This window comes from Martes martes (assembly GCF_963455335.1).
Source record: "Martes martes genome assembly, contig: SUPER_16_unloc_1, whole genome shotgun sequence".
Classification (NCBI taxonomy): domain Eukaryota; kingdom Metazoa; phylum Chordata; class Mammalia; order Carnivora; family Mustelidae; genus Martes; species Martes martes.
In genome coordinates, this window is record NW_027666705.1 from 291,228 (window position 1) to 318,065 (window position 26,838).

The window sequence follows — 26,838 nt, forward strand, 5'->3', positions numbered from 1 at the left end:
CTCAATGACAATGTGCAAAGGTGACTTGGGTACATGTGTATAGATGGTCACCCGAACGCGTCCTTTGGCCAACTGGTCCCTCCTTTAACGACGTCATCCCCAAATGTGGTGTGCGTCCTTATCTGCTGGGAGGAGATCTCCCTCCAGCACAGAGGACAGAGGCACCGTGTAAAGCAGGTAGCAGGGAAAGTACAGGAACCGGCACGTGGGTTTGGATAAAAGATTCCAGAAAGACAAGCAGAAGATTAGGAGCTGAAAGCAAACAGGAGAAAAGAGGCCAGCCTGGGCCAGAAAGTGTGTACTGCTCTGGCCCACGTACAGTACCACGAGCGGAAGCACAGTAATTTCACCCAAGTCCAGACTGGCGAACAGCCACACGGAGCCTTTACACCCAGAAGAAAATACCACATGACCCCAGGCTCGCACACAGCCGTCACAGGCGCAAGGAAAGGACATTTCACCCGCGTGTGATGGGGAAAGAACAGCCCCTCACTTCACGGCCCAGTGAGCCATCCCTGCATCTATGTAATGATTCCTAAGGAAAGCACCTGTTTCAGAGCAAACAAAACCCCTTTTAGAATACTCAGAACAGCTCCCTTCTGGGAAGAGGCTTTTTCAGTCTTTATAGATAGAAGCCATCACCAGTCACCAAGCCTCGAGGACAGGCCGGTGTCCCAGAATGAGTCATCTTTCTTTCTGCGCAACTCAAGAGCTCTCCAGACAGGTCAGGCGACTCCTCACATGTCACCGTGTGTGATGACAAGCCAGGACTGGAAGAAAAATCTGTTTGACACCCAGGCTACTTCTCAACTGAACCACCAGGAAGACAGGTTTATGGTGTTCCTGGCAGAACCGGAAGGAAAAGAGAAAGCAGGGCTTTCCCTCTCAAAATGAACTAAGTAAATTGTTTCCACCCACGGAGCCAATCAGTTGAAATAATTCCTTTTTTTTTTTTTTAATTTTTTTACTTATTTATCTGAGAGAGGGAGAGGGAGAGTGCAGCAGGGAAGGGGCAAGGCAGAGGGAGAGAGAGCATCTCAAGCAGATTCCCAGCTGAGCGCAGAGCCCAATTCAGGGCTTGATCTCACAACCCTGAGATCCTGACTTGAGCTGAGATCATGGGTCAGACGCTTCACTGACCAAGCCACCCGGGGCCCCTAAAATAATGCTTGACTCTAATGTTAAAGCCTTGAACTTAAACCCAAAGTAGACTATTTATAAACAACTATGGTAGTTAAAAGAGCACAGAAAATGCACAGTAACGTTCTCAGTATATAATTAGTAAATTCCAGAGTCCCCAAAATAACTTTAGCTATCTCTCAGTATCCACATCCACATTTTGTACTGTGTTTTATAAACAATTAAGAAGAAAGAGCAAATTCCACTGTAGTGGGTACGACCGTATCTCATAATCACTAAATTGTCAAAAATAAAAATGCTGTGAGAAGAACGTTCACTTTGTTGAAAACCAGAAAGGGAGTGTAGCTACACGAAAATAGAACTATTAATTCAGAGGAGAAAGTATCTTGTTTTTCTTTTTACTTGCCCCAGAATTTGACTGAGGGATGAACGATACAGAAAGCACATCAGATTTTGACTAATGGGTCAACTCCTAAGTTGAGAAGAGACAGAAGGTGGTTTGCAAAAAAAATGACAGAGGGAAAGGACTGTTTTAGTAAGACCTAACAATGACGTGGTTTACAAAATGGAAAGACAGCCTAATTTAAAACTGCACACATTGTAATGTCCACGAAAAACTGACCGGGATTATTATTATAATTATTATTATTGAAGAGGAAATCTGCATTTTGTAACACGTTTCTTAAAAAACATCAAACTCTAACAAAGAATGCATTTATACTTACTTCATCAAGGCAATTAATTTAAGGAAAGAGGAAGGCAGAAAGGATTGATAAACTGAACAAGTAAAATTGACCAAAGCAATATTCTCACACAACTGTAATTAAAGTTTTCATTGATTTCCTGGGATTCATTATGTGGAATCATTCTGCAACACCAGGATCTCATTAAAAGTGAGTGTAATATATTCTCTCATTAATAACACTTGAAATTATATTTTATTTGGTAATCTCATATTCTGTCCCTTTACATGTAAACATAAAATCAATGCTCCCAATGAGGCGTGACCCATCCGACAGAGGCCCAGAGGGGGGCACTGGACGGCAAGCCTTGGGATGGCTCTGGAAGGAAGTCAAGAAGGAAGCCTGCCCCACCACCATTCCTGCCAGTGAACCAACCACAAGCACCCCATGCAAAGACCTCGGCAGTGGTCTGGGAAGGTGCTTAGGATATAGGCAGTCCTGACTATTCGGCCCAAGCTCAGCTCAGCGGCAACCCCACCCATCTCTTCCGAATCGCCTGTCCTAAGACCCACCAGGGCCTCCTTCTTCCAGAGCCCATCATTCACAGGGTCGACAAATGTGTTCTCTTGTCTGCGTGCCTTCTCCAGAGAGAAGTTCTTACTTATGTTCTGTGTAACATATATTTATTCTGACACAGTCACGAGTACGCCTGTCCCACCAGGCTGGAAGAAAGCAAAAGCCCCCGATGGGAACTGCCTAGGAGTTCTGCCAGAAGACTCTGGCACAGGATGTAAGTGCTTACAGCAAGGAGCTAACTTGAAGAATAATACAACCTTAAATTAAGGTCAAAGGGAACTTTGGGTAACTAGCATTAATCTCTGTCCTGATCTCAGAACCCCGGGACTACCTATCAGATGGATGCTATCTCCAAATCTGGGGATGGGAAGTTACTCCCCCGTTCTGTACAGAAGAGCTCTAGCTGTTGGACACTTCTCTTCTGACCAAGTCAAATCCACTTCCTTGAAAATACCTCCCTGTTGTTTCTCTCTCCTCGAGTGACACCGAGGAATCCCTCTCTCAGCACAATCCTTCAATCACCCAAATGCCACAATCCCACCACCTTGGTTTCCCCAAGCTAAGTGTCCCTAGGGGCCAACAACCCTTGACTTCTGCACTCCTGTCCACGCCATGTGACACATTTAAGAGACACACTTGTGTTTCATGGTAGCAAAACCACTCAGCACAATGCCCAGCAAATGAGGACTTGGTGAGTGGCACTCTTAGTAATTCTGGAAATGTGGTTTCTAGAATTCTAGGTGAAATATGTCTCTGGCCACTAAGCTTAGACTTCAAAGTGGTGCCTTAAGGAACTTCTAAAGACAACAAAGCATTGCCTACAAGCTCTGTGTGCCTCTATGTTGTGAGCCCGGTTACTTCTCTGTGGCTCCAGGGGAGTGACCCGAGACCAGTCCTTTCATCAATGTGGATTAAAAATGATAACAGTAAAAAACAAAACGTATGTTTGTGAAGCACTTTACAGTGCCAAACTGCTTTTATGTGTATTTAAACCTCGGAAACACGGCACTTCCAAAAAAAAAAAAAAAAAAAAAAGGAGGGTGTGGATAACTCAGGGACATGGGAAGAAACCATGAGAACTTTCACTTTAATTATTTTAAAACACACTTTATGAACACAGTGCATTGGTATAAGAGCATATGAATTTCATTTACAAATAACTCTTCATTTTTCTGCCATATGTAACATTTATACACAATAGTATACACATTAGAGATATACGTATGTGCACGACAGGAAGAAAGAAAGAAGAGAAGAGAAACGGAAAGGAAAGAAAAAGAGAAAAAGAAGGAAAGAAGGAAGAGGGAGAGAATGAGAGAGAGGGAGGGAGGAAGGAAGGAAGGTATTTTTTAAAGGCTCAATTCTCTGAGAACTACTGGTCTCTGAGCACAAGCATAACGAAGGCACTTTATTTCCCAAGATCACCAGTTAAAAATAACTATAAGGATGGTATTAGAAAACTGGTCATCTACAAACTGATTTTATCTCTGTCTTTTAAAATCTCATTTTTTTTTTTTTTTTAAAGCATGGGCTCCTAAAGAATTAAGTGAAAAACAAAATTCCAATAAATCAATTTGGATAATTATCAACTCTGGTAAAAGATTTAGTCAAAAGATTAAAACCCCCGGCTAAATGAGAGTTTGAGATTCTCTATAGATTTCAAATTATCCTTGTGATCTATTATATCTCATTATCCCTGAAAGGAGATACCATGCAACACTGGGATCCAAATCCTACAAACCTGAGACGTATTCTTTGTAAACTTCTTGCACGTAACAAAGCTGCCAGGAACAGGCAGTTAATGAACCTGTGCGTGGTTTTGCTCCTGTGTGTGTCCAAGCAATGGAATCAGTTTTGTTAGCTGATCCCAAGGTTCAAAACGATGTAACTTAATTAAGAGGCAGGAATTAATTCTTTTCTGATTTTAAAATGAGCGTGTAGTTTTTACTTAATAGCTGTAGTGAAGATTTCCTCCTCTCTCTTCATTTCTATTAACAGCTTAAGCTTCAAATGGTTCAATGTCTAATGTAAATGGGTTTTTTAGGCTTCCTGGCTTGGCAGCCTTGTGAACCTCTTGACACAGTGCTCTCACCAACCCACATATCAAAGAAGGTGGTAATTCTTCTGCTTACTGCTAAATTCAGATGAAAAGTCAGGGGATGAGAGACACGGTATTCTTATGCCCAGCCACATTAAAGGGTATCAATCAGGGGTAACTGATTACAAACCATAACCACTTCTGGTTAAAAGATAAGACTTTTTATAGAGATTTTTAATAACACAGCTGTGAAGGTTAAGAACTTACGGGGTCTTCCTGTTTCCCTCTGTCTTTTTTCCCATTTAGTTAACGACCAAAGCTGATCCAAAAAATCCTAGGACCAAATTAAAACTCATACTTCAAATTGATTGAGCAATGCTGTTACCAAAATGAAACATTTAAGTGTGGTCCCCAAGGCAATTCACCAGGAAGCATTTGGTTTGCATTTATAGTCAGCATTCAGAAAAGGGAAATGAAATATCCATCAGGTCTGTTTAAATAAATACATAAATAAAACCTGTTTATATCTAAGTTAATAATGCAACACTGAATGAGATCCCACGACTGTTCTTTCAATTAGTTTTTCCTTGAACCCTCTAAGCTTTTCTACTTTGTCATCCTATTTTGGGGTTTTCCCCCCCTTTTCAATAAAGAACTATTTCTTCTTCCTATACTTAATAAACAACACTTTACAGTGTTAGTGATTAACTGGAAAACTTTTCCATATAACAGATGCATATTAAAACTTTTAAGAAGTGAAACCATGTCTTTCGAAATATGAGTTTGGCAAGAAGGGTCGGTTAGTTGAGGTTTTCTCAGTTTCACCTCAATACTGTTGAAGTGTCACTATCCAGACAGCAGATATTTTACGATAAACCTTTCAAATAAAGAATTAAGATTATTGCTCATTTAAAGTATCGTTTGGATTTTGACAGGATTTAGTGTTTAATCCACATTCGAATATTTTTTTGCTACACACGTAACAGGTCAATAAAATGGGCCTGCTTCCTTGTTCACTTTGTATCGGGACCTAAGTGCACAGACATACAGCTATTAATGCACCGTGATCTTCTTTTGTGCGGAAAATTTTCGTTTACCCCTAGTGATTTAGTTATGCAATTACACCGGCTACGTTATTATCCTAGGCATTCAAGACAACTTTCTAGCGTGAAGACTCTTTTAGAAATACTTTTAAGATAATCAACAAATGGAAGAATTCTCTTAATGACGTGGCTGTCCCTTTAAGGGAAACTGACTTTGCCAGCTCTCACAGAGCTGACTGATAATCATTACGCTCACTACCTATCTGAAAAACAAAACAACAACAACAACAAAAAAGATCTCTTAGTTGGGGACTAGATTAAAGCAAAGTCCAGTCTTCCAGGGCCCCTCTGAGCTTACAAGCTTTCGTAAGTTCTGTCTGAACTTTCTGGGTAACACAGGAGGGCTATCTTCTGTCCCCACAGTTATGCTGAGTACAAAATAAGGTAGCCGGTTAAAAACTCCAGTAGAGAATGGCAACAGGGGAAAGCGACAAAGTAAAAAGCAGGCACAGGGACGACTGAGCACAGCGGCCTGAAGTCACCCATCCAGGTACAGTAGTTTCCAGGCACCACAGCATTCAGCTACTCCAGTAAAGTATCCGATTATTTGTAATTAAAAGGCTAAACGGTTCAAAATTCTGCAGATGATGGCAAGAGCAGCAACAAAAAATCCCAAGGTGTAAATACAGATAAAAATGTACCCCTGTGGGGCACCTGGGTGGCTCAGTTGGTTAAGCACCTGACTTCAGCTCAGGTCATGATCTTGGGGTCCTGGGATGGAGCCCCAGTAGGGAGTCTGATTTTCCCTCTGCCTCTGCCCCTCCCCCCGCTCCTACTCTCACTCTCTCTCTCTGTCTCTCTCAAACAAATAAATAAAAATCTTTTTTAAAAAATTGTATTTTCTCACAAAATACTGATATGCCCTTTTCATTTTTTGTCTCCAAATTCACCACCCCCACCGTTCTGATGACATTAAAACATAAAGCTGCTGAGCAAAAACTTTTTCTAGCACTGAAATTAGTAACCTTGTCCTATTCTCTTAAGACTCACTTTTGTGTTTCCTTCCTTGGGCTCAATAAAGGACACGCTGGCATACTTCGCTCTGAATTGGAAACCAAGCTCTTGCTGATACCCCAAAGCGAGAGAGAACTAGGCACCTGGGCCAGTGTGACTAGCAGGGGTGAGAAGCCTGCATCTGGGCCTCCCTGGGGATTCGGATGACACACCCTCCGTGGAGGATGGAGCTGTCTACACCAGCGGGAGGTGGCGGGGGAAAGGAACTGGGTCCAGGCGAGAAAAGGCAAGGACAGGTGCAAATTCAGAGATACTGCATTGGCAGGAAGACTTGGGGCTCCCAGTTGATGAGAACTAAACCTGCGTGTTGGTTTGAAATGGGAATCGAGGTAGTTCACTGACAGCGAAGGAAGAAAGGTGGGTCAGGGAGAGGAGGGTGAGTTCTCCAGAGAAGGAGAGTTTCTTAAAGCGTGGTCTGACCTCCCCACCCCCCAGCCCCAACGCAGCCCGAAGGCGTTTATGGAGACCAGAACCAGCACTCCAAGGCTCTCCAGGGCACATGAAGGCAGGCTCTCTAGGCAGACTGTGCACTTGGGGGCGAAGCAAACAGAGCCAGACACCAAAGCCCTTGGGGCCTGTGGGGGTGCAGCTCAGAAGTCTGGGGAGGAGAGCTGCATGGCCCCACCAGGCTCGTTCCCCCCGGAAGGCTCTAGTCTAGCTCTGCTCTGTGCCACAGTCCCCGCCCCACAGCTCCTCACTGGCACAAAGGACTGGTCTCCAGATGTGCACATGATGGTCAAGATGATAGGGAAAGGCTACGGACACAGCAGTGGGCATGCACTGCCACCAATGGGAAGGTCAGCATCACGCAGGCGAGCCAGCCTTCGGACAAGGTGCGCGTGCTGGTGGTGGTCCCCGGGAGCACTACTGGGCGGCATAGGGTTTTCTTGGGGAAACTGGACGGTGGAGAGGCGGGCAGCCCTGCATCTTCTTCCTGGAAGGGAATGACTGCATATTCAGACAGCCCAGCGGGTGCTGGGGGCACACAGACAACTTGACTGCTGGCAGTTAATGAGCTGGATTTTACATGTTTCACTTCTCTAAGAATTATGCCAGACCTGACACTCTCCCTTGCAGCTGGAGGTAGCCACTTGGTACCGTACTGGCCAGTGAGACCTAAGGAGAAGTTCCCATCAAGAGCTTTCCTTCCCAAATAGAAAGGCAAAGTCTTGTAAGGAGGTTTCTGTCTTGCCACACAGTCCCTCTTCTTCATTCTTTCAGCCTGGAGTACAGCATGACCACGGAGGGGTGGCAGCCATTCTGGGGTCTTGAGGACAAAAGCCAAAGCAAATAACGGAGCCAAAAGGAGGAGCCAGGTAAGCTGACAATATCCTTTAGCACTAGCTCTAGACTCATCATTTCGCACTCCTCTAAGCCAGAGAAAAATAAACCCTTGACTTAAGTCACTGTTCAAGTTTTCAGTTACATGAAGCTGAGCCCATTCTCAACCTTATTTTTTTTCCTGTTTCTCTTCTTTAAGTTTGTTGATTTATTTTTTAAAAGATTTTATTTATTTATTTAAGAAAGAGGGAGAGGGAGAAGTAGACTCCCCACTGAGCAGGGAGCCCAACTCAGGGCTCGGTCCCCTGACCCTGAGATCATGACCTGAGCAGAAATCAAAGGCAGATGCTCAACCGACTGAGCCACCCAGGTGCCCAAATTTGTGAATATTTTTTGAGAATGATTATCATCCTCATGAAATTCATCTTGACATTCCTCTGGCATTTACCATAGCATCTTCTACTTAAAATCAATTTAATGAACACTGAACTGATATAAAACAATTAAATCATCAGAAAACAGAATAGCCCAGATACATATATTTTTCATCTAACTTAGAACATTGGCCCACCCCTACCAGAAACCAACTGAAATGAATGAATAAAACTAAAATCCAGAGAAAAAGCTGCATCAGCAGTAAACTAGGCAGAGAGGATATACTAAAACCCTAAAGAAATTATTTGTTAACTAGAGCACAGAGGAAACTCAATTGAAGACAGCTGCTGAGCGATGACTTGCTACTTTCATTATTTGACTGGCAAAAAATTAGAGTGCCCAAGTACCAACTAAGAAGGAAATAGAAAAATATGAGAAAAGAAGGCTGTCTGACGGTACCCATAATTACTTCCTAACATGGAGAGGTAGGAGCCAGGGGCAGAGGCCAGGGAGGACCATGGGCGGGATGGGCCCACTCTATGAAAAGTCCCTTCCGCACCCCAGCAGGAGTATTCATAGAGGCAGAGAAAAGTGGTCACCCAAAAAGAAAGCAGGGCCCTGCCTTGACATCCTTCTTGCTGAAACTAGGAAGAAACATTCCAGCCCACTGAATCCAGTGTCGTATGACACCCACTAACACCACACCCTGGCATGGGGGGTATTCTGCAGCTCAGGGGCTCGGCTGAGAGCAGAGGCAGACTACACTCAAAAACAGACTTGGGGAGCAAGACGCTGGCGCTGTGATTTCAAAAACACAGGGCCAAACACCTTTCCAGAAAAAAGTTCCCTGGCTGGTAGCTAGCTCCCTGTGCACCTCCTCGGGCCACAGGACCTTTACACCGGTCATGTAAAACGGTAACCTCTATCCTTCAACTTAAAAGGCAAGAGGAGTCCAACAGTGCCAAATTAAATTGTCAGGTGATGAAGAAAAACCCAACTATGCATTCCTTCAATTGGTTCATAATGAGCACCTACTATGTGCCCACTATTGCTCGAGGCACAGAGGCCGGAAGGGTGCAAAGAGACACAGTTCCTGTCCTCCTGGACTTTACACTTTTGGGGGTGTGACCGATACCAGGAATAGTCGTCTTCACTCAGGAATGGATTAAGATGAGGAGAGGGAAAATGGGCTAGTTGGAAGCTTTAAGAAAAGGATTCTACAACATAAAAGAAAAAACACAGCATGGAAGAAAAAGAGGTCATATATATTTCTGAAGAAGAGGCATCAGAGAACCAGCAGACTCTAAGCTCCCCCAGAGAATTCTGAGCCAGGAGTGGGGCATGAGGTGGGGGGGGACCCTCACCCCACTCTGGACACTTGGAAGGGCACATCTGGGGTGCAACGGGGACTCCGTGAGTAGCAGGGGGACAAAGCAGAAAAAACGAATGCCAAGAAATAGAATAAAAGGACTAAGAAAACGATACAGAAACAGACACTGCCATTAGCAGAAGGCTGGAAGTCAGGAGCGGTGATCAAAAGCAGACAGCAGCAAATGCAGTCAGGGCTGTACGTAACCCACCTCACGGATCCTTCTGAACGCAGCAGAAACCACAGTGAGGAAAGCAAGTGGGGGGACAGAATGAAGCCGCAATTACGCCAGAGAACAAAGTAACTGGTATAAATAGGAAAAACGGAGACAACCTGATCGTCACTTGACTGAAAACCTGAAAAACTCAAGCATCAACTGAAAAAATATATATATATTTTTTTACTATTTCAAAATCATCAAAGAAAATGATAAAACCTGAGAGACATAAAAGATTTGGATAGATGAAGATGATATACACTGTAAAGATCTCAATCTGTCCCCAAATTAATCTGTAAATATGCAGAGATTCCAAAGAAAAAACTAAAAGAATTTTTTGGGGTTAAGGGGAATGAGGTTTGTCCAGGGACAGAATTTCACAAATTCTTAAAATTTGTGAGTCGGACATTCAACACTGGTTAATGACTTGTTAAAAACTGGGTATCTCCAAATTCTACCGTTGGCTGAAATGCATTTCCTGTAAGGGAACTATTTAAATGAAAATACGAAATCACAAAATTAAAAATACAGATTTAAACACTCCAGTGCCGTTTTTCACCCACCAAATAGGCAGAGTTATTTCTAAATGTGCAGTATTATCTAGCATTTTTGGTGAAGCTGTGGAGAGTTGGTTAATCTGGTAATAGCGCAGACTGCTGGGAACTTTTCTCAAGAGAAATCTGTCAGGAAAAATTAAAACTTACAGAGTCTGCATAGCCTTTGATTCAGCAAGGCCCCTGCAGGTACCTACCGGAGGAAAATGGTCACGGATATCACAGCACCATTCGTAATCACAAAAACTGAAAACGATCTAAGGGGAAAAGGTGGTAAATTACGATACGGCCATGCAACAGCATGCTATCTACCCATTAAAAACAAAAAGCGTAAGAAAAAAAAAAAAAAAAGCAAAGCAAAGCAAAACCAAAAGCATACTGGGCACCTGGTGGTTCAGTGGGTTAAAGCCTCTGCCTTCAGCTCAGGTCATGATCCCAGGGTCATGGGATCAAGCCCCGCATCGGGCTCCCTGCTCAACTGGGAGCCTGCTTCCCCATGCTTGTGTTCCCTCTCTCACTGTCTCTCTCTCTCTCTCTCTCTGTCAAATAAATAAATAAAATATTAAAAAAAATAAAAATAAAAAGCAAAAGCACATGTCTGAGGCTCTTTCAGAAATAAATGTGTACAAGGACAGATGTACGATGGTATGAAAAATCATTACTACTAGCAGTAAAAGCCACAGACTACCTAAACATCAATTAAAAAGGAAATGGTTCAATAAATTCAATGTATCCACACTATGAAGTACACGGAACTTTAAGAAAAAAAAGGAGGAAGAGTTAACTTTAGGGATGAGGAAGCTTGTCTGTGACACACTATTTAGGGCAGAAACCAAGTAACTGAACAAAATGTGTTTTAAGACCCTGTTTTTATAAAACAAACACATCAGAAACTATGTACGCATTAATATAATATATAATGTAGCATAGAGATGATTAACCTTTCTTGAACCGTTACCTTATGCTAGGCTCAGTACTTAATTGTTTACTTGTGTTATCTCCCATAATCCTGACAACACACCCATGAGGCAGGATTATCCTATTTTACAGATGAAGAAACTGAGGCTTACAGAAATGAACAAATATGTGTCCATATAACAAAGTCAATAAATGGTAGAGCAGAGACTGCAGCCCAGGCAGCCTGAGTCCAGAGGCTGTGCTGTTCCTACCGAGATACACCGTGTGCATAGAGGAGGCTCAAACACCGTGTGCAAAACAGTTACCCACACAGGCCAAAGGGGACCTTTTTGTATTACATGTTTTCTTTGTAAGAAAACACTGCTTTAAAACTTAAAATTAAGTCACCAAAAATGGGGCAAATATACTGACACAAAACATATGCACAGAATAATATCTCACTAAAATTACAAAAAGCATTTACACTGTGGTCTTACATTTGCTTAAGAAGCAAACGTGTATGAATAGGATGGATGGGAAAAAAATTCTAGAATATGCCAAAATCATCAAAATGTTTATTATTTTGAACATCCTTTTCATTTTTGCCTGTCTGTATTTTCCATTTTGGTTCCTAAAAGTAACCAATAAAGATACTATTTTAACATTTCTAAGCATATCATTATTAAGGCAATTATTTCAATTATTTCAAAATATAAATGAAAAGTCAGGAAATCATAATTCTACTCAATCAATATAAAGATTCCTTATATAGTATCTGAGAGCCAAAGATTGTAGCCAGTTGACTTTGACTTTTAAAAACTATACAAGCAATCTAAAATAAAACTGTATCCTCTATTCTTGTGGGTTTTTTTTTTCTTTTAATAAAAAGCATTCTAGGCTCTGGGGGAAAAATCTATACATTGATAGACTGTAGTTTGTATCCGTCCCGTCAACAGCATAATCTATTGGTTCTAACAAACAATCTATTTTCATGTTCTGGTCTCAGAAAGCATGTTGTAGCTTTTCAGCACAGATGTTATGGGGGGGGAAACCCTGCTTTTTATTGACCCATATTAAGTATAAACTCAGTTGAGTCACCAAAGCCTCTTATGATCCTAACCCAAATAAAATTTCTCCAACCCGGTGTGGTCCTTGCAACAAACTCCAAAAACATATTGTAAATAGCTCAGTTGGCAAGAAAACTCAAGGGAGACATATTATTGCTTCTTTATAAATTCAGTCTTAACTTCCTTTCATAGAAAAAAAAAAAAACCTTAAATGGTATAGCACCAGCAAACATTTGGCTCAGATCCTGGCATGAATGTCAAGGCATCTGTCTGCGACTACCCCGCTATCCTACAATTGAAACAGAAGTAGGGTCACTGTATGGCCCTTCACTTATCCTACGGTTAATTATAGTTGGTATATTACAGCTATAAACAAAGGGAGGCAAAGAAAGACTAGTTCTATAAAAGTGATCGCTGACTCTCAGATATTTCTGCCCCGGCTATCATTAGCTATAAATGAATTGCCCAAGATGTTAAGAGTCTGAAAGAAATCAATTGATAGATACCAGGGATTTTCTTTAAGAAAAAAAAAAAAAATCCTGCTGACTCCAAGACATGTGTGAATTCAAGTAATAAACTAAATAGGGAGGTAAAAGGTCAAATAAGGGGGTAGGGGTCACCCAAAGGGTGCTGCCTCTTTAAATGGAATAAGCAGAAGGAAATGACTTTAATTCAATTAGCTCATCCAGAAACCTGGGGCATGGAATATATAAAATGATACGAGGGGAAATTTACTGCCCTGGGACTTCTCCATCTGTGGTTGCAGGGGAGGCTGCTGCTCCCCTTTTCCTCGGTACATCTTGCTTTTGCATCCTTGTCTTGTGTGGTCCAGATCCTGCCCAGCTGGCTTTTCCTGCTGCCAGCGGTAGCGAGGGCTGCTCTGGCTCTCACAGGGTGAGTGCTCCCCACATCCAAGCCAGACCATGGGGTCTGGGACCGGCCCTCTTCCTGCCCAACACCTACTTCACTTGCTTGAAGGGTGGTCCAGGACCACCTGCATCAGATCATCTGGCGTGCTTGTCAGAAATGCAGATCTCTGGGTCCTGTCCCAGACCTACGGGATCGGAATCCCTGGGGACAGCGGCCAGGAAGTGTCGTGTGAACACGTGTGCGGTGTATGCTCATTAGCACGCTGACGTGTGGGAACCGATGAGTCAGTGCACACTGACACATTGCATACTGTTAAATGAGCAATTTAATCGCGGCTTTAGATTTCAGTCTCCATGTTTTAAACATCAAACCTTGCATCGGAATGCCTGTTCTGATACACAACACCGTAAGGTACATGAAAGGAAAAAGCAGGACAGCAGCAGTCAGGGAGTCAGGGAGAAGGCGAGGAAAAGTGTGGCCTCCCACCAAAAAAATGGTCCTAGGGGCACCTTGGTGGCTCAGTGGGTTAAAGCCTCTGCCTTCAGCTCAGGTCATGATCTCAGGGTCCTGGGATCGAGCCCCACATTGGGCTCTCTGCTCAGCAGGGAGCCTGCTTCCCTCTCTCTCTGCCTGCCTGTCTGCCTACTTGTGATCTATCTCTCTCTGTCAAATAAATAAAATAAAATCTTTAAAAAAAAATGGGTCCTAAACCAATTCCCACACTTTCCTTCTGTGCCCAAAGAAGTAAGCATTCTGAAAATAAACTTTAAATGACCTCGGTCTTCTGTTCTGGTCACTACACACCGACCCCTGACAATTTTGCTGGCTACCGTGCGCGTACCACTGATCTTTTTTTATGGAACTTGCTCAAGGTCACTCAACTAGTAAGAGCCAGGATCTGAATGCAGGGACTCTGGCCCACAGGTCACTACGCCGTGCTCTCTCTGAGAGCACTGGCTCAAGTGTGTGAGAAGCAGGCGCACGGGGCCCAGAGAACTGGAGAATGCTCGCTTCGTGGCAGCCAAACTCTTTGCTGCTCTGTGTCCTAACCTTTTATTTCAGGCCTCCCCAGCACTCCCCCAGCACTCCCCAAACTCTCCGTAAGGTCCTGTTCATTCTGCTTCCTCAATCTCTCTCTGTCCCCTTCTCTCCCCTCTCCTCCTGACCCACCACAGCCTTAGTGAAGCCCAAGTCAGGTCACAACTGACTGTCACTGGTGTGCCGGTCATCATGCTTGCCTCTCACTGGTGTCACTCAGCAGGTGTCTCCTTCTAAAGGGCCAGGTAGGAACTGTTTTAGGTTTCCCGGGCCATAAGTTTTCTATCACAATCACTCAGCTCCGCCGATGCAATGTGACGTCAGCATAGAACAAATGGAAACGGCTGTGATCCAATAAAGCTTTATTTATAAGAACAGGCACCCCTTGCTCAATTAGCTAATATCACAGATCTCTCAATCAGTCCTACTCCTTCCACGGAACTGAATTCGACATGCTCCCTAAACCTTAGAGAATACGGTAAAAAATAGAAAAGTACCAGGAAAAAACATGAGTGAATGTTTTTATAACCACAGGGCAGAAAAAAAAAATCTATCCAATACATAAAAGTTAAATATCTCAGTGGGGCAAAATAAAACGGAACAACAAAACATCACAAAAAAATATGAGTAAGAAGTGACTGAGAGTATAAGAAACAAAGAAGAAAAAACACAAATGATCAAAATAGAGAAAAAGATGCTAAATCCCATCATGACTTAAAATATGAAACCTAAGAGACATAAAACTCTTTTTCCGTTACCCTAGAGGCAAAACCGGTAAAGACTGCTTACGCACAAGCACTGGACACAGAGGGAATCGGATTCCCACACGCTGGAAACACCCTGCATGTTTAGCGATAGAGGGTGAGGTAAGCAAAAAACCGGCAGTTCTACTTAATGGAAGGGTACGCAGTGGCAAACACTTTCACTGGAAGTTATGCTGCTAAGAAAGTAGCAAACTGCACAACTGTGTGTGTGTGTAATGATCCTATTTCCATTAAAATGTACAACCATACCCATGGCTCTAGATCTATTTACATACATGTAGAAGAGGCTACATTTCAAGCAGGCGTTTTATCTAGAATGGCTGGAAAGGGTACTTTTTCAGTTTTGGATACGTGCTTCTGTATTATTTGAATTTTTGTTGCCCTAAGTTCGTAATACTCGGGTAGTAATTAAGCCAATTAAAAAAATAAATAAATGAGACAGAACACAAAGTGATTGTGTGTTCCTCCAAAGAACCTTCCAGAACTTCCCGCTGCTTGGGGGTAAGAGCCAAGCTCCTGAGCATGAAATGCATGCCAGTGTGGCACGATGGCCCTGCCGAGCTCTTCAGACTCCCAGTGACCGTCTCCTCTGTCTCACACGCAGGTCCTGCTGCATTACTCTTGGTATCCACAGTTTTCAGAATATGCCAGGATACATCCAGCTTCTTTGCCTTGGCAAAGCCTCCTCCCTCTGCTTACATACAATCCTTGCCCTCTGTACCTAGTAAGCACTCAATCACCTCAACCCCCTTCACAGGCAAAAACACTTCCTTCTCTGGGTCCCCACTCTGCCCTACGATGCAGCTGCTACAACACTCAGAACACCGACAGCCCTAAGTATGGACATATTAAGAATAACAGCATTAATAATAGCTAATTTAGCACCAGAAGGTGCTGGGCACCTGAAGGTCTCACAGGCATTATCTCGTTTAATCCTCACGATAAGGCTATGGAGAACCGTTATCTCTACCTTACAGATAGAAAAACTACTGCACTCAAGCTTAATGACCCAAGGTCACGAAGGTTACTAGAAGTTCTGGGTTTCGTGTATGCCTACAAAACTCCCCCCACCAGATGATCAGCTTCATCTTGAGGACAGAAATCCTGTGTCTCCCTACCGCCAGCATCTCGCATAAAGGTACAAGACGGACACCAACAAATACTGAAGGGAGGCTGGCTCCTAGTATCACCGAGTTCAGAGTTCCGCCTACTACACCACACAGGGCGGGAATCCCTTCAAGTTCCCTCAAAGATAATAGGCTTCTACCTGGATGGTTCCAACCGCCAAGGACCACGCCTCACGCGGCAGCTCATTTCCCATCTGCTCGTTCTACTGAGCACTCTCCTTTGTGCTGCTGACATGCAATTTCCTTGTTCTGCCCTCTCCACGGGACACCAGCAGCACTGTTCTTTGAATCACAGGAGCTGTCGCTACTTGAACACGGCCAGTCTCCCTCCCCTCGTCTTCCTTCTCCCTCCTCCCTTCTCTCTCCCAAGCCAAACAATCTTGTTCCCCAAGGGACAGGGTTTCCATATCCCCTCTTCCCTGCAGTTGTCCTACTCTGGATGACTTCCATTTGTCATGTCCCCTCTAACGGGCAAGTCCTTCCAAGTGAGAAGCACTTGGACTCAGAGACTACAAGTCCTCAACACGGAGATGGCAAGATTTTTGGCCTCGAACATCTTAGGGAATATACGTTACAGACAAGCATACGTTTACCTGTAATTATTTGGAAACTAACCTTCGAGGTGCTCCCTGTGTCAGGCCTGCTGTTGGGTACTTTGAATGCATTATGTGATTTAATGCTTCGAGGACTGATTATTGTTCCTACTCTACAGGGGAGAGAGTTGTCTCAATAAGGCTGAGAAACTGCCTAAAGGCTCGCTTGACTAGTAAATGTCCAAGCTGGGATCTGAACTCAAGTGTGCTGGACCTCACAGCCAGATTCCAAGTTTTGAGAAGGAAGAGTTGGGCCAAGAGCAGGCAAGAGGAGGCTTAACGGAGAAGTCTTGAAAGGCTCTAAATGGGTACTAGAGGGGCAGACGGGTCTCCCATGGAGGCAGGAGGAATGGGTGTGGTGGGCGGAAGGGGCGGCCAACTGGCAGGACAGGGAAGGCCCAGCCTAACCGCAAGGTTGGGCTGGGAGGAGGAGTCTGTTTATGGGGAAGAGTTTGATCATTCCAGATCACAGCTTTTCTCTAAAGCCAGGCAGAGTTGTGTCAGGAAGCAACACAGAAGGACTGCAGACTCTTTGAGTAGGTAAGGAATATGTGAAAGCAATGTTTTAGGGAAGCTGGTCCAGCAGGAGAGAGTCGGAGACAACCGGCCGCAGTGACCAGAGGCCGCCTATGTTTTGGACCTGAGCTAGGACGGCAACTTCAGTAACGGGGATGAGTCATCTTACGGGCGTTACAAGGGACGCCAATGCTAACAGCGGGATGTTGGACTAGAGATGAACGGAGACTGGAGAGCCAAGAATAAAGAATGAGGCTAAGGTCTCCCATCTCGGGGAGGCAAAGAAGGCTGGTAGTACCGCCAGGAATGGGGCGGTGAGAGAGAAGCCGTCTGCAGAGCGGGGGGGGGGGGGGGGGGGGATGGGGGGATGCAGACATGAACGCACCTTCAGTGATGGTGCACACCAAGCAAGAAGCTCCTGCTGTCGACACAGATCACTTCTGCTGCCTTCAGACTGAGAGGACTCGTTTTTGGGGTGCCATCCTTATGATGACATCTGCAGTCATTCTTACCACGGCAGCAACATCACACGCCATTTGTATAAATGACAAAAGATAACTTTTCCTTGAAAGGTGGTGATTCGGGGCACCTGGGTGGCTCAGTGGGTTAAAGCCCCTGCCTTCAGCTCAGGTCATGATCTCAGGGTCCTGGGATCGAGCCCCGCATTGGGCTCTCTGCTCAGCGGGGAGCCTGCTTCCCCCTCTCTCTCTGTGCCTGCCTCTCTGCCTACTTGTGATCTCTGTCTGTCAAATAAATAAATAAAATCTTTTTAAAAAAAAAAAAAAGAAAGGTGGTGATTCCTTGCTCCGCTGCCATAAAGCACGGAGGCCTGTTTTCAAGGATCCCACCTGGAATTAGCCTTACTGTTCTGGAGTTACACAAGGTAAGTCTTACTATGGTTCTTCTATCTGGCAAACTTCCTATGCCTGTTTTCCATCCCCCACCGAGAGTCGGTTGTCTCGGACTCTCTCCTGCTGGACCAACTTCCCTAAAACATTGCTTTCACACATTCCTTACCTACTCAAAGAGTCTGCAGTCCTTCTGTATTGCTTCCTGACACAACTCTGCCCGGCTTTGGAGGAAAGTTATGGTCTGGAATGATCACACTCTTCCCCATAAACAGAGGCTCAACTGTCTGGAAAAACAAACACACACCACTCTTTCCCTGGTCTTCTCTATTCTCCAAAGTCTCTCCGTCTCATCTGTTCATTTTGCCATGTTGACTCAGTGACAGTGCTTTCTACTACTTTCCTCAAAGAGTACCTGGTTTAGCTTTATTATTTCCCCTCTGTACTTCTTATCCCTACTCTCGTCCAAGAAAAGGAGAGGCGGGGTCCTCAAGCTGCAGAATGTCCCAGGACGTACCTTCTGAACACGGTTAGCCCAGAATAAGCTACTTCTAAGTTTAGCTCTGAGACGGGATGATGGCCATAAAGCTTTGCCTGATTTACCAGATGCTACGACAACCGAATGACATCGTTACAGCTTAATACCTAATGCGTACAATAAAATTTGGTACAGTTCACTGGCCTGAGGCCACACAATCTGGTTCCAGAGGTACACTCTAGTCTCTGCATGCCTGGGACAATCCCAGAGGCCCTACGAGAAGCAAAACCCAGCGGAGCGCTCAGAGTCCCAGTGGCCACAGGCGTGCAGGCCTTTTTGTTTTCAGAACTCAAACAGAACTCATTACCCCACTTGCCATCTTTAAAGGAGGGTAGGCATAAGAACACAAAAGACAAGGAAATAAGCAGGACAGGCACTCTACTTTAATTGCAAATAAAAAAGACTAGTTTTAGTACAACGTGTTTACTTCAAAACTATTTACAGTTCTGTGTAAACAGAATTTGGAAAAGCTGATTTTGAATCCCAAGTAAATCGAAGAGAAATGAAAAAATACTAATAGAAGACGGGTAGTCTCAAGACACTCCTTTTGGTGCAGTAATAAAATCAGCATTTCGTTTAACTAAAGATAAAGTTTCGAGTAAGAATCTGACTGCAGCAGAAAAACCAGGTACCTGTGAGTTTGATTTTGGACAGCCGCGCCAAAATTCCTGGCAAATCATCCAGACGCAACTTCATCTCTTTCCAGTGCTTTTCATCCTTTGTCTCTGTCCCGGCATCTAGCGAGCCTTCAACTATGGAGGCCGATTCCAGTTCGAGCAATTCTTTTTCACCTGACTTTCTGGATAAAGGTAGGCTGGGGGGCGGAAGAGGTCTCATTTCACAGATTTCTGCTTTGGCCTGACCCAAAGGTGTTTTCTCAAGGAAGGGAGATGCCACGGGTTCTGGCTTCCGTTTTACTTGCTGGTTGAGGCTTCTGTTCAGTTGTGTGACATACTAAATAAGGAAAGTACGTGTTACTATCAACCCAAGGCCCCAAATGCTCTTATACCATTGTTGAGCTACACCTCCCATCAGTCTGTTACAACAGTGGATCCCCTATACCTTTGTAAATACATGCTGAATTAATGAATAATTGAGTGTTTGTTACATGGAAACCACTACACTAAGAGGTACAGTGAACCTAAGTGACACCTCGGTGATGGTTCTTAATTCTATGGTTTAGAAAATCCTGGACATATAAGTTCCTTGAAAGAAAAATAAATTTCGTATTCCCTCCAACACGATCCCCAAAAAGGTACCAAATACAGTGGAAAAAAGGGAAGTTCTCCCAAGTCAACCTGGTGACTTTTCACGCTTCTAGGCAAACAGTGCAGAGAAAGGCACGGCAGTAGGGAACAATTCAGGGCTCAGTGACGGGAAAGCACTGTGTCTGTGGAAAGAACGTGAGCTTTACCATCTGACAGCCTCTATCGTTTGCCAGCAAGAAGCGGTAATTATTACTAACCTAGTGAGGCACTGTGTAGTTTTACATAATATAGCTCTTCATAGTCTATAAAGTATGTATCTTATCTGTGCTTCTTAAAGTCTATTTAAGAAGCCGGATCATTATCAGTATCTCTTTCTTTAACTTACAGAAGAGAAAACCAAGGATCAGAAATAAAGAGACAGAGTCAACAACCAGTTGGTTCTAACTGACAAGAGTCAACAACCAGTTAGTTGTAAGTGGCCCTGGTTCTTGGAGCCACCTACTCTGATAACCAGTTAAGAGACTTTTCTGTTATATCACAAAGACTTGAAATTACATACACTAATCCTAGAAAGGAATTAAGAACTCATGAAGGAACCCAGAATTCTGTGTACATAAGAAAGGCATTAGGGGCGTCTGGGTGGCTCAGTGGGTTAAAGCCGCTGCCTTCGGCTCAGGTCATGATCCCGGCGTCCTGGGATCGAGCCCCGCATCAGGCTCTCTGCTCAGCAGGGAGCCTGCTTCCTCTCTTCTCTCTCTGCCTGCCTCTCTGCCTACTTGTGATGTCTGTCTGTCAAATAAATAAATAAAATTAAAAAAAAAAAAAAAAGAAAGGCATTATACATCCTTGAGTTTCTCTTCTCATTATCCTTGATCCCCAACTTAAGAAATCTGAACATTCCTGGAAATGTAAATCCCTTATCAAAATAATGAGCTTCAGGGGCACCTGGGTGGCTCAGTGGGTTAAAGCCTCTGTCTTCGGCTCAGGTCATGATCCCAGATGCGGGGATCGAGCCCTGCATCGGGCTCTCTGTTCTGTGGAAAGCCTGCTTCCTCCTCTCTCTCTGTCTGCCTCTCTGCCTACCTGTGATCTCTGTCTGTCAAATAAATAAATAAAATTTAAAAAAAAAATGATGAGCTTCATTAAGATTTTAAGTTAATTTTATATTTTTTACACTAGAGTGGGCATTCTAAGTTAAAAAAGAGAAGCATTAAATCAGATTTGAGATTGTGAACTTGCTAACTATTCATGCTTGCACCAATTATGAGTTTTTAGCTAACATTTCTCCATTCTATACTTCTCTATTTAATGGCAAATGTCCTCACTGGTAATTAAGAATAAGCTACCACGTCACCCACAGGATCATGGAGCCAACCTAGAAGGCCAGGATGTAAGAGTAATGCCCACTATAAAATACCTAGCAAATTCTAAAATTTCAATTTGCTTGAGTCTACTCAGAGGTGCATGCATTGAAAAGACTTTCAGATGCACTGCTGATGTAGGAAAACAGGAAGGTCACCCTGTTAAACAAATTATTTCTGTATCATTGATATAGTCACAGAACTTTAAAGAATTTAAAGAGATATATGATAATGGTTCAGCTTTTCCTAATTTTCTCCTAGGTGAAATATGCCAGAAGTTTTCAATCTTTCTCCAAACTTAATCAGCAAGTTCAAGATCATACTTTTAACCTCAAATGCCAGGACTACTCTGGTTTCAGTTAAGGATAATCAAAACAAGGAATTAAAGTTTGGGATAAACTCAAAAGGACACGAAATAAAAGTCTTTTCCAAGTGGTACTTCTCACAACTCTTCTTTTCCCGGGAATTTCTCAAATTCCCTCACACAAAGAAAGGCGAGGCAGACAGCGGCAGAGAGGGGATGGTCTTCCGAACATACCATGCGCCTGAGGAAGGTGAAGTGCTGAAACGTAATCCACTGCTTACTGACGCTCCTGAAAAGATGCACGAATGTGTGAGGGGATCCCTGCATCGCTCTTCTCTCTAGATACCGGACACATCCTCCTACCCGACCTGTAATAGAGAAAAGGGGAAGACAAGGTTCGTATGATTCGTGCTTCTCACCACGTGCTGACTGCGCCTACCCAGAAGCAAAGCCACTGTAAGCACGTGCGATGGGTCAGACCTCTGATCGGATTCGTGGATCACCGCCACGTATCAGCTCGATTCACTAAGTGGAATTCTTCCGCGGGGATGGGGCAATTTTTCATTTCGGGATCATTATGCTTTCATTATATGAAATGCTGAGATGACCACACCGTAGATCTTTTTGAGGAAAATATAAAACAATCAGTTCGATCGCTTTTAAAGATAGTGGAAAATGAGAAACACAGGTTTTCTCAGTAAGTGACAGTGAACTGGAAAATACATTTCAGATGAACGCTGGGGCCATGCTGGGTAAGACAACTAACCAAAAGGGAGGAGAAAGCGTCCTCAGTGAAGTTTGGCTCTATCAACCTAGGCAGGAAGAAGCCTATAGAGCTGTGGTTTGAATCTGGCTTTTAATCAAACCAAACCTCTCAAATGTAACAACCCAATGCTTCTGTGTCAGGCCATGTCAGTGATGGTCCCGTGGCTTCCAAGACCCAAAGTCTTTCTCGTTTTCCGCCACCTTCACGCCTCTCCTCTTGCTGGGTCTAGCCACTTTAAGACAATCATGCCCCACTGCATACTGCCCCCGGGGGAAATGCAATTATGGGGTAATTTCTAAGCTTCGACTCATTTCCAGGGTCATCATGCCTGCTTCCGATTGCTCTCCCAGTACCTCCACAAGGACGGGTTGTGATCGGTGGGTCTTCCGTGGGAAGCCCAGGATAGACATTACTCACCCACACATGCACCTATAACTCATCACTCTCCACTCAGCACACCACACATTTCACAATTCGTTCGTCTTTGCTGATGCTTCTCTGGCTGGCCGTGTCTTGCCTCCACTCTCTGCCTGTCAAATTTTCAGTCTCTTTTCAACTACTCTACCACTTTATACTCTTTTTTATGGCACCACTTCTTGTCAATTGTTTCCACCACCATAGTTTTGGGGTCCTTGATGGCAAGGATTCTCTTTCTCTCACCTCTGCTACAACAGCTGGCAGAGCACTTTCCCTACAACAGTGAGATTATGTTTGATGACTGGATTTTCAACATAATTTACTTGGAAGGATCACTGCCCCTCTGGATACATGGCGATTATCTTAGACCAGAGGTAACTCACTTCCTCACTGGAGTCATACTCTCCCATCTCAGTTAATTATGAAATGCTTGTTTTCCATATATATGAATATGCGTTGCCTGCATCTGCGTACAGGAAAGAATAGTAGCACTGAAATCAGTCCTCTGAAATTTCCTTTCAAATGAATCCCGATAGCCAAGGGTTTGCTTGTTTTGTTTGACAGTGTGCAATCTTCTTCTTTTGCCTTGACATTATTCTTTCGGAAGATAGGATTTTAATATTAAAAGATCATGTGGGGGTGGGGTGGGGCTGGGTGGCTCAGTTGGTTAAGGATCTACCTTCGGCTCAGGTCATGATCCCGGGGTCCTGGGATCGAGCCCCCCCAACCCCTTCAGGCTACCTACTCAGTGGGGAGCCTGCTTCTCCCTCTCCCTCTCCTTCTGCCCCTTTCCCTGCTCGTGTGCATGCGTGTACTCTCTTTTTCTCTTAAATAAATAAAATAAAAATATACAGATAAGAGATTATATCAAAAAACATCAAAGTTTTATTATTTGGGCCTTAATTTCAAAACCAGTTCCGAGGTCATTTAGTCCAATGAGAAATACAAGTTGCTGGGAGGGCAGGAACCACCTTGGAAAATATCTCTCAAGGTTAAGTGGGTCAAAATGAGATTTTACAGAATAGTAGTTAAGGAAAAAAAAAAAAACACCAGCTGGAAACTGCACTTTTAAATGATGAAAACACTTCATTTAGTCAAAACATGTTCCATTTCCATGAATCAGTGCTTAGAAACTGAAGACATTTCAGCCCTGTGTAAACAAATGTAGGTTTGAAGATACCCAGAGCTTACAAGAGTTAACATTAAAAATCTGGAAACGTGACCATATCCACCATTCAACACCACACTGAGTCACAACGGTAGAGCTTTTTAAATGTGGTGCACGGACGTGTAAATGTAGGTCCTGAATTTCTCTTAATGGCGATAAAATACTTTGAATTTTTAGAAGCAAAAGCAGCACAACCGCTAGATACCTAATACAGTCGCACCTTGCCTTTCTGCCACCCCTTCCCGCCACGGTGCTTCCGTATCAAGACTCCTGTAATGATCTTTCAAGTGGATCCTAGCAGTTTGTACAGGCCACTTACTAGCAGATTTTTTGGGAAACTGTGTTCATGGTTTCAGGAAGCTAAACTGTCTTCGTACCAGCATTGAAAAAGACTGATCCAGCACCAAACCATGTGTAGCCCACTTACTAGAACTGGGGAACTCTGAGCAGTGAGGTGAGACTGTTCTTATAGGAAGCTACAAGTACAGGACTGAAAGGCAGAGGAATGCACACTGGAAAACCCTCCCTATGGAGGTAACAATTCAAGCGCTAAGAAAGGATGAGCTCTCTGAGAATCAGTGCCTAGGGTCATGATCAAAGCACACTCACAGTCAGGGATGACAGAAAAAGGAATCACAGGCCTTTTTTTAAAAAAAAACTTTTCATTATGAAAAATTTCAGTCACAGACCCAGCTTCAACAATTATTAAAACCGTGGCCACTCTTGTTTCATCTCTACTCCCTCCCGCTTCCCACTCTCCTCCCCTCTTTTTGAACCAGAAAGGACCTTTGAGATCACCTCGTTCAACTGCCTCATTTTATAGATGAGTAAACTCAATTCCAGCAAACACAGATGATATGGCCTGAGATTACACAGCCAAAACAGGCCCATAAAATAACAACGTGATAAGAGAAAAGGAAGAAAGGAGTTTCAGAGTCACTGGGATCAGCACTGCTCTGTGCTGCAAACAGCCCGTGACAGGTGAGGCCTAAAACCTGGATTTGAGGGGCGCCTGCGTGGCTCAGTGGGTTAAAGCCTCTGCTTCTGGCTTAGGTCATGATCTCAGGGTCCCGGGATCGAGCCCCACATCGGGCTCTCTGCTTAGCAGGAAGCCTGCTTCCTCCTCTCTCTCTGCCTGCCTCTCTGCCTACTTGTGATCTTTGTCTGTCAAATAAATAAATAAAATTTTAAAAAAAAGAAAAAAAAACAAAAAACAAAAAACAGGATTTGACCAAAGAGGAGTCCCTGGCTTCTCCTACCCATCTCCAACACAGACCAGGAGCAACACATTCCTCTCACAGCCACTTGTTATCATCAAAACTACTGGCGGCAAAATAATCCCCAACCTCCTCTTTAACATTTCTTTAATTAATCTCTCTAATGAATGGACAAATATGATTAATGGACAATAACTGAGAGTTGACAGTATAAACCAGGTACTGTTTGGGGCTGTGGGGGCACAGAGACCAGCCAGAGAGGAATTGTCCCTAACCTTCACTGGGTTTTACATTCTAGTTGGGAGAAACACATAATAAACCTATATATAAATAAACAACTACAATGGCACCTGGGTGGCTCAGGTTACGATTTCTGAGGTCCTGGGATGGAGCCCCGGCTTGGGGCTCCCTGCTCAGCAGGGAGCCTGCTTCTCCCTCTCTCTCTGCCCCCCCCCCACCCCATCATGCTCTCTCTAAGAAATAACATCTTAAAAAAAAAAATTACAGACTATGCTAACCATGGGGAAAATAAATAAGAGTGATGTGAGAAAAGAGGGGCTCTACCTTAAATAGGGCGGTCAGGGTAGGCATCTCTGAAAAGGTGCCACTTGAGCTCAGACCAAGTCCCGGAAGCACCTACCACATTGAAGATGTGGTCGTTACAGGTCCTTCAAGTGGGAGGGTATCAGGGCCCGCGCTGATGGTAGAAAGCCAAAAGTCTGAAAGGGACTGTAGCCCACTATCTACAGTTGTCATCTTCGGTATCATTTTATCTTTATCGTGACAACATCCTCCTTGTCACCACAACCCCTTATATTGGAACAAGGCTTCTGAGTGAGGGCAAAGCGCTCGCCTATCCTCACAAGGGAGCTTACAAGTAACTTATACCTGTAACGAGGAACTGAGACTCTGACAAACCAAGAGATTCGTGGGGCCCCCAAGGTTCTATTCCATCCTCTCCACTAGCCTCCACTAGGAAACCCGAAAGCAGCCCCGGACACCACCCCTCCGGGGTAAGGAGACGGAGGCGATGCAGACCACCGGGACCCCAGGGCAAGACTGGTCCCTAGCTCCACAGTGTCTTCACTTCAGGCTGCTCCAGAGGTCACTTCCCCCCACCGGTGCCCAGCCGACCTCGCCAAGGGCTCCCAAGGTTGCAGCCAGCCGGAACCACGGCGTTGCACGTGGCCACAAGATGAGAATTTTCCCAAAGTCGTGCCCAAAGACGGGTGCCGTACCTGTCAGGAGGCGTGAGGAAAGAGTGTGCGGGGATGCGGCCATAACGGAACAGTCCGGCCGCTCCCCAGGATCCCCGTGTCCTCCTCTCTCCTCACCGGCTGCTGGGGGCCGCCATCTTCCTTCCCCGCCCCCGTGGGAACGGGGCCGCTTCCTGTGCGTCACTTCCGGCGGGCGAGACGCGGAAGGAAAGGGCTGCGGCTGGCGGCGATCGCCCCTGGGCGGGAGGCAGAGTGCGGGGCTGGAGGTCGGAGGCAGGAGGTTCCCTCGAGAAACGCGAAGAGCACGGTGTGTGTGGCTGAGTCTTCCCGGAAAAGAGGCCGCGTCTCCGTTCCCAGAGGTTTCCGGGGCAGGGCTGGACTGCGGGCCCCGCGCGCTGCCGTTTCAAGTCACGTTTGGGATGCTTCTTGCACACCGGATCGTCGAGAGAAAGCGGGTCTTGGGACTCTGCCTCCTCCTTCCAGTCTGATCAGTGGCAGTTTTACTCCCTTGGCTGTCAAGTGGGAGGACCGGTGGACTCGGGGGTTGCTTGTCCCCGAGCCCCCTCCCCGGG

At 44.6% G+C, this 26,838-nt stretch overlaps 1 protein-coding gene across 1 annotated transcript in view; it reads right to left on the reverse strand.

The window, feature by feature from the left end:
- COX10 (cytochrome c oxidase assembly factor heme A:farnesyltransferase COX10) overlaps window positions 1-26,439 on the reverse strand; it is a 128,271-nt gene extending 101,832 nt beyond the window's left edge. Inside the window, exons 1-3 of the mRNA XM_080831666.1 lie at window positions 26,288-26,439; window positions 21,716-21,849; window positions 19,241-19,562 (exon numbers count right to left, since the gene is read on the reverse strand). Of these exons, the coding sequence (XP_080687792.1) occupies window positions 19,241-19,562; window positions 21,716-21,849; window positions 26,288-26,330 (499 nt within the window). The 5' untranslated portion in view covers window positions 26,331-26,439. The remainder of the gene's footprint in view (window positions 1-19,240; window positions 19,563-21,715; window positions 21,850-26,287) is intronic.
- Between the last annotated feature and the right edge of the window lie 399 nt (window positions 26,440-26,838).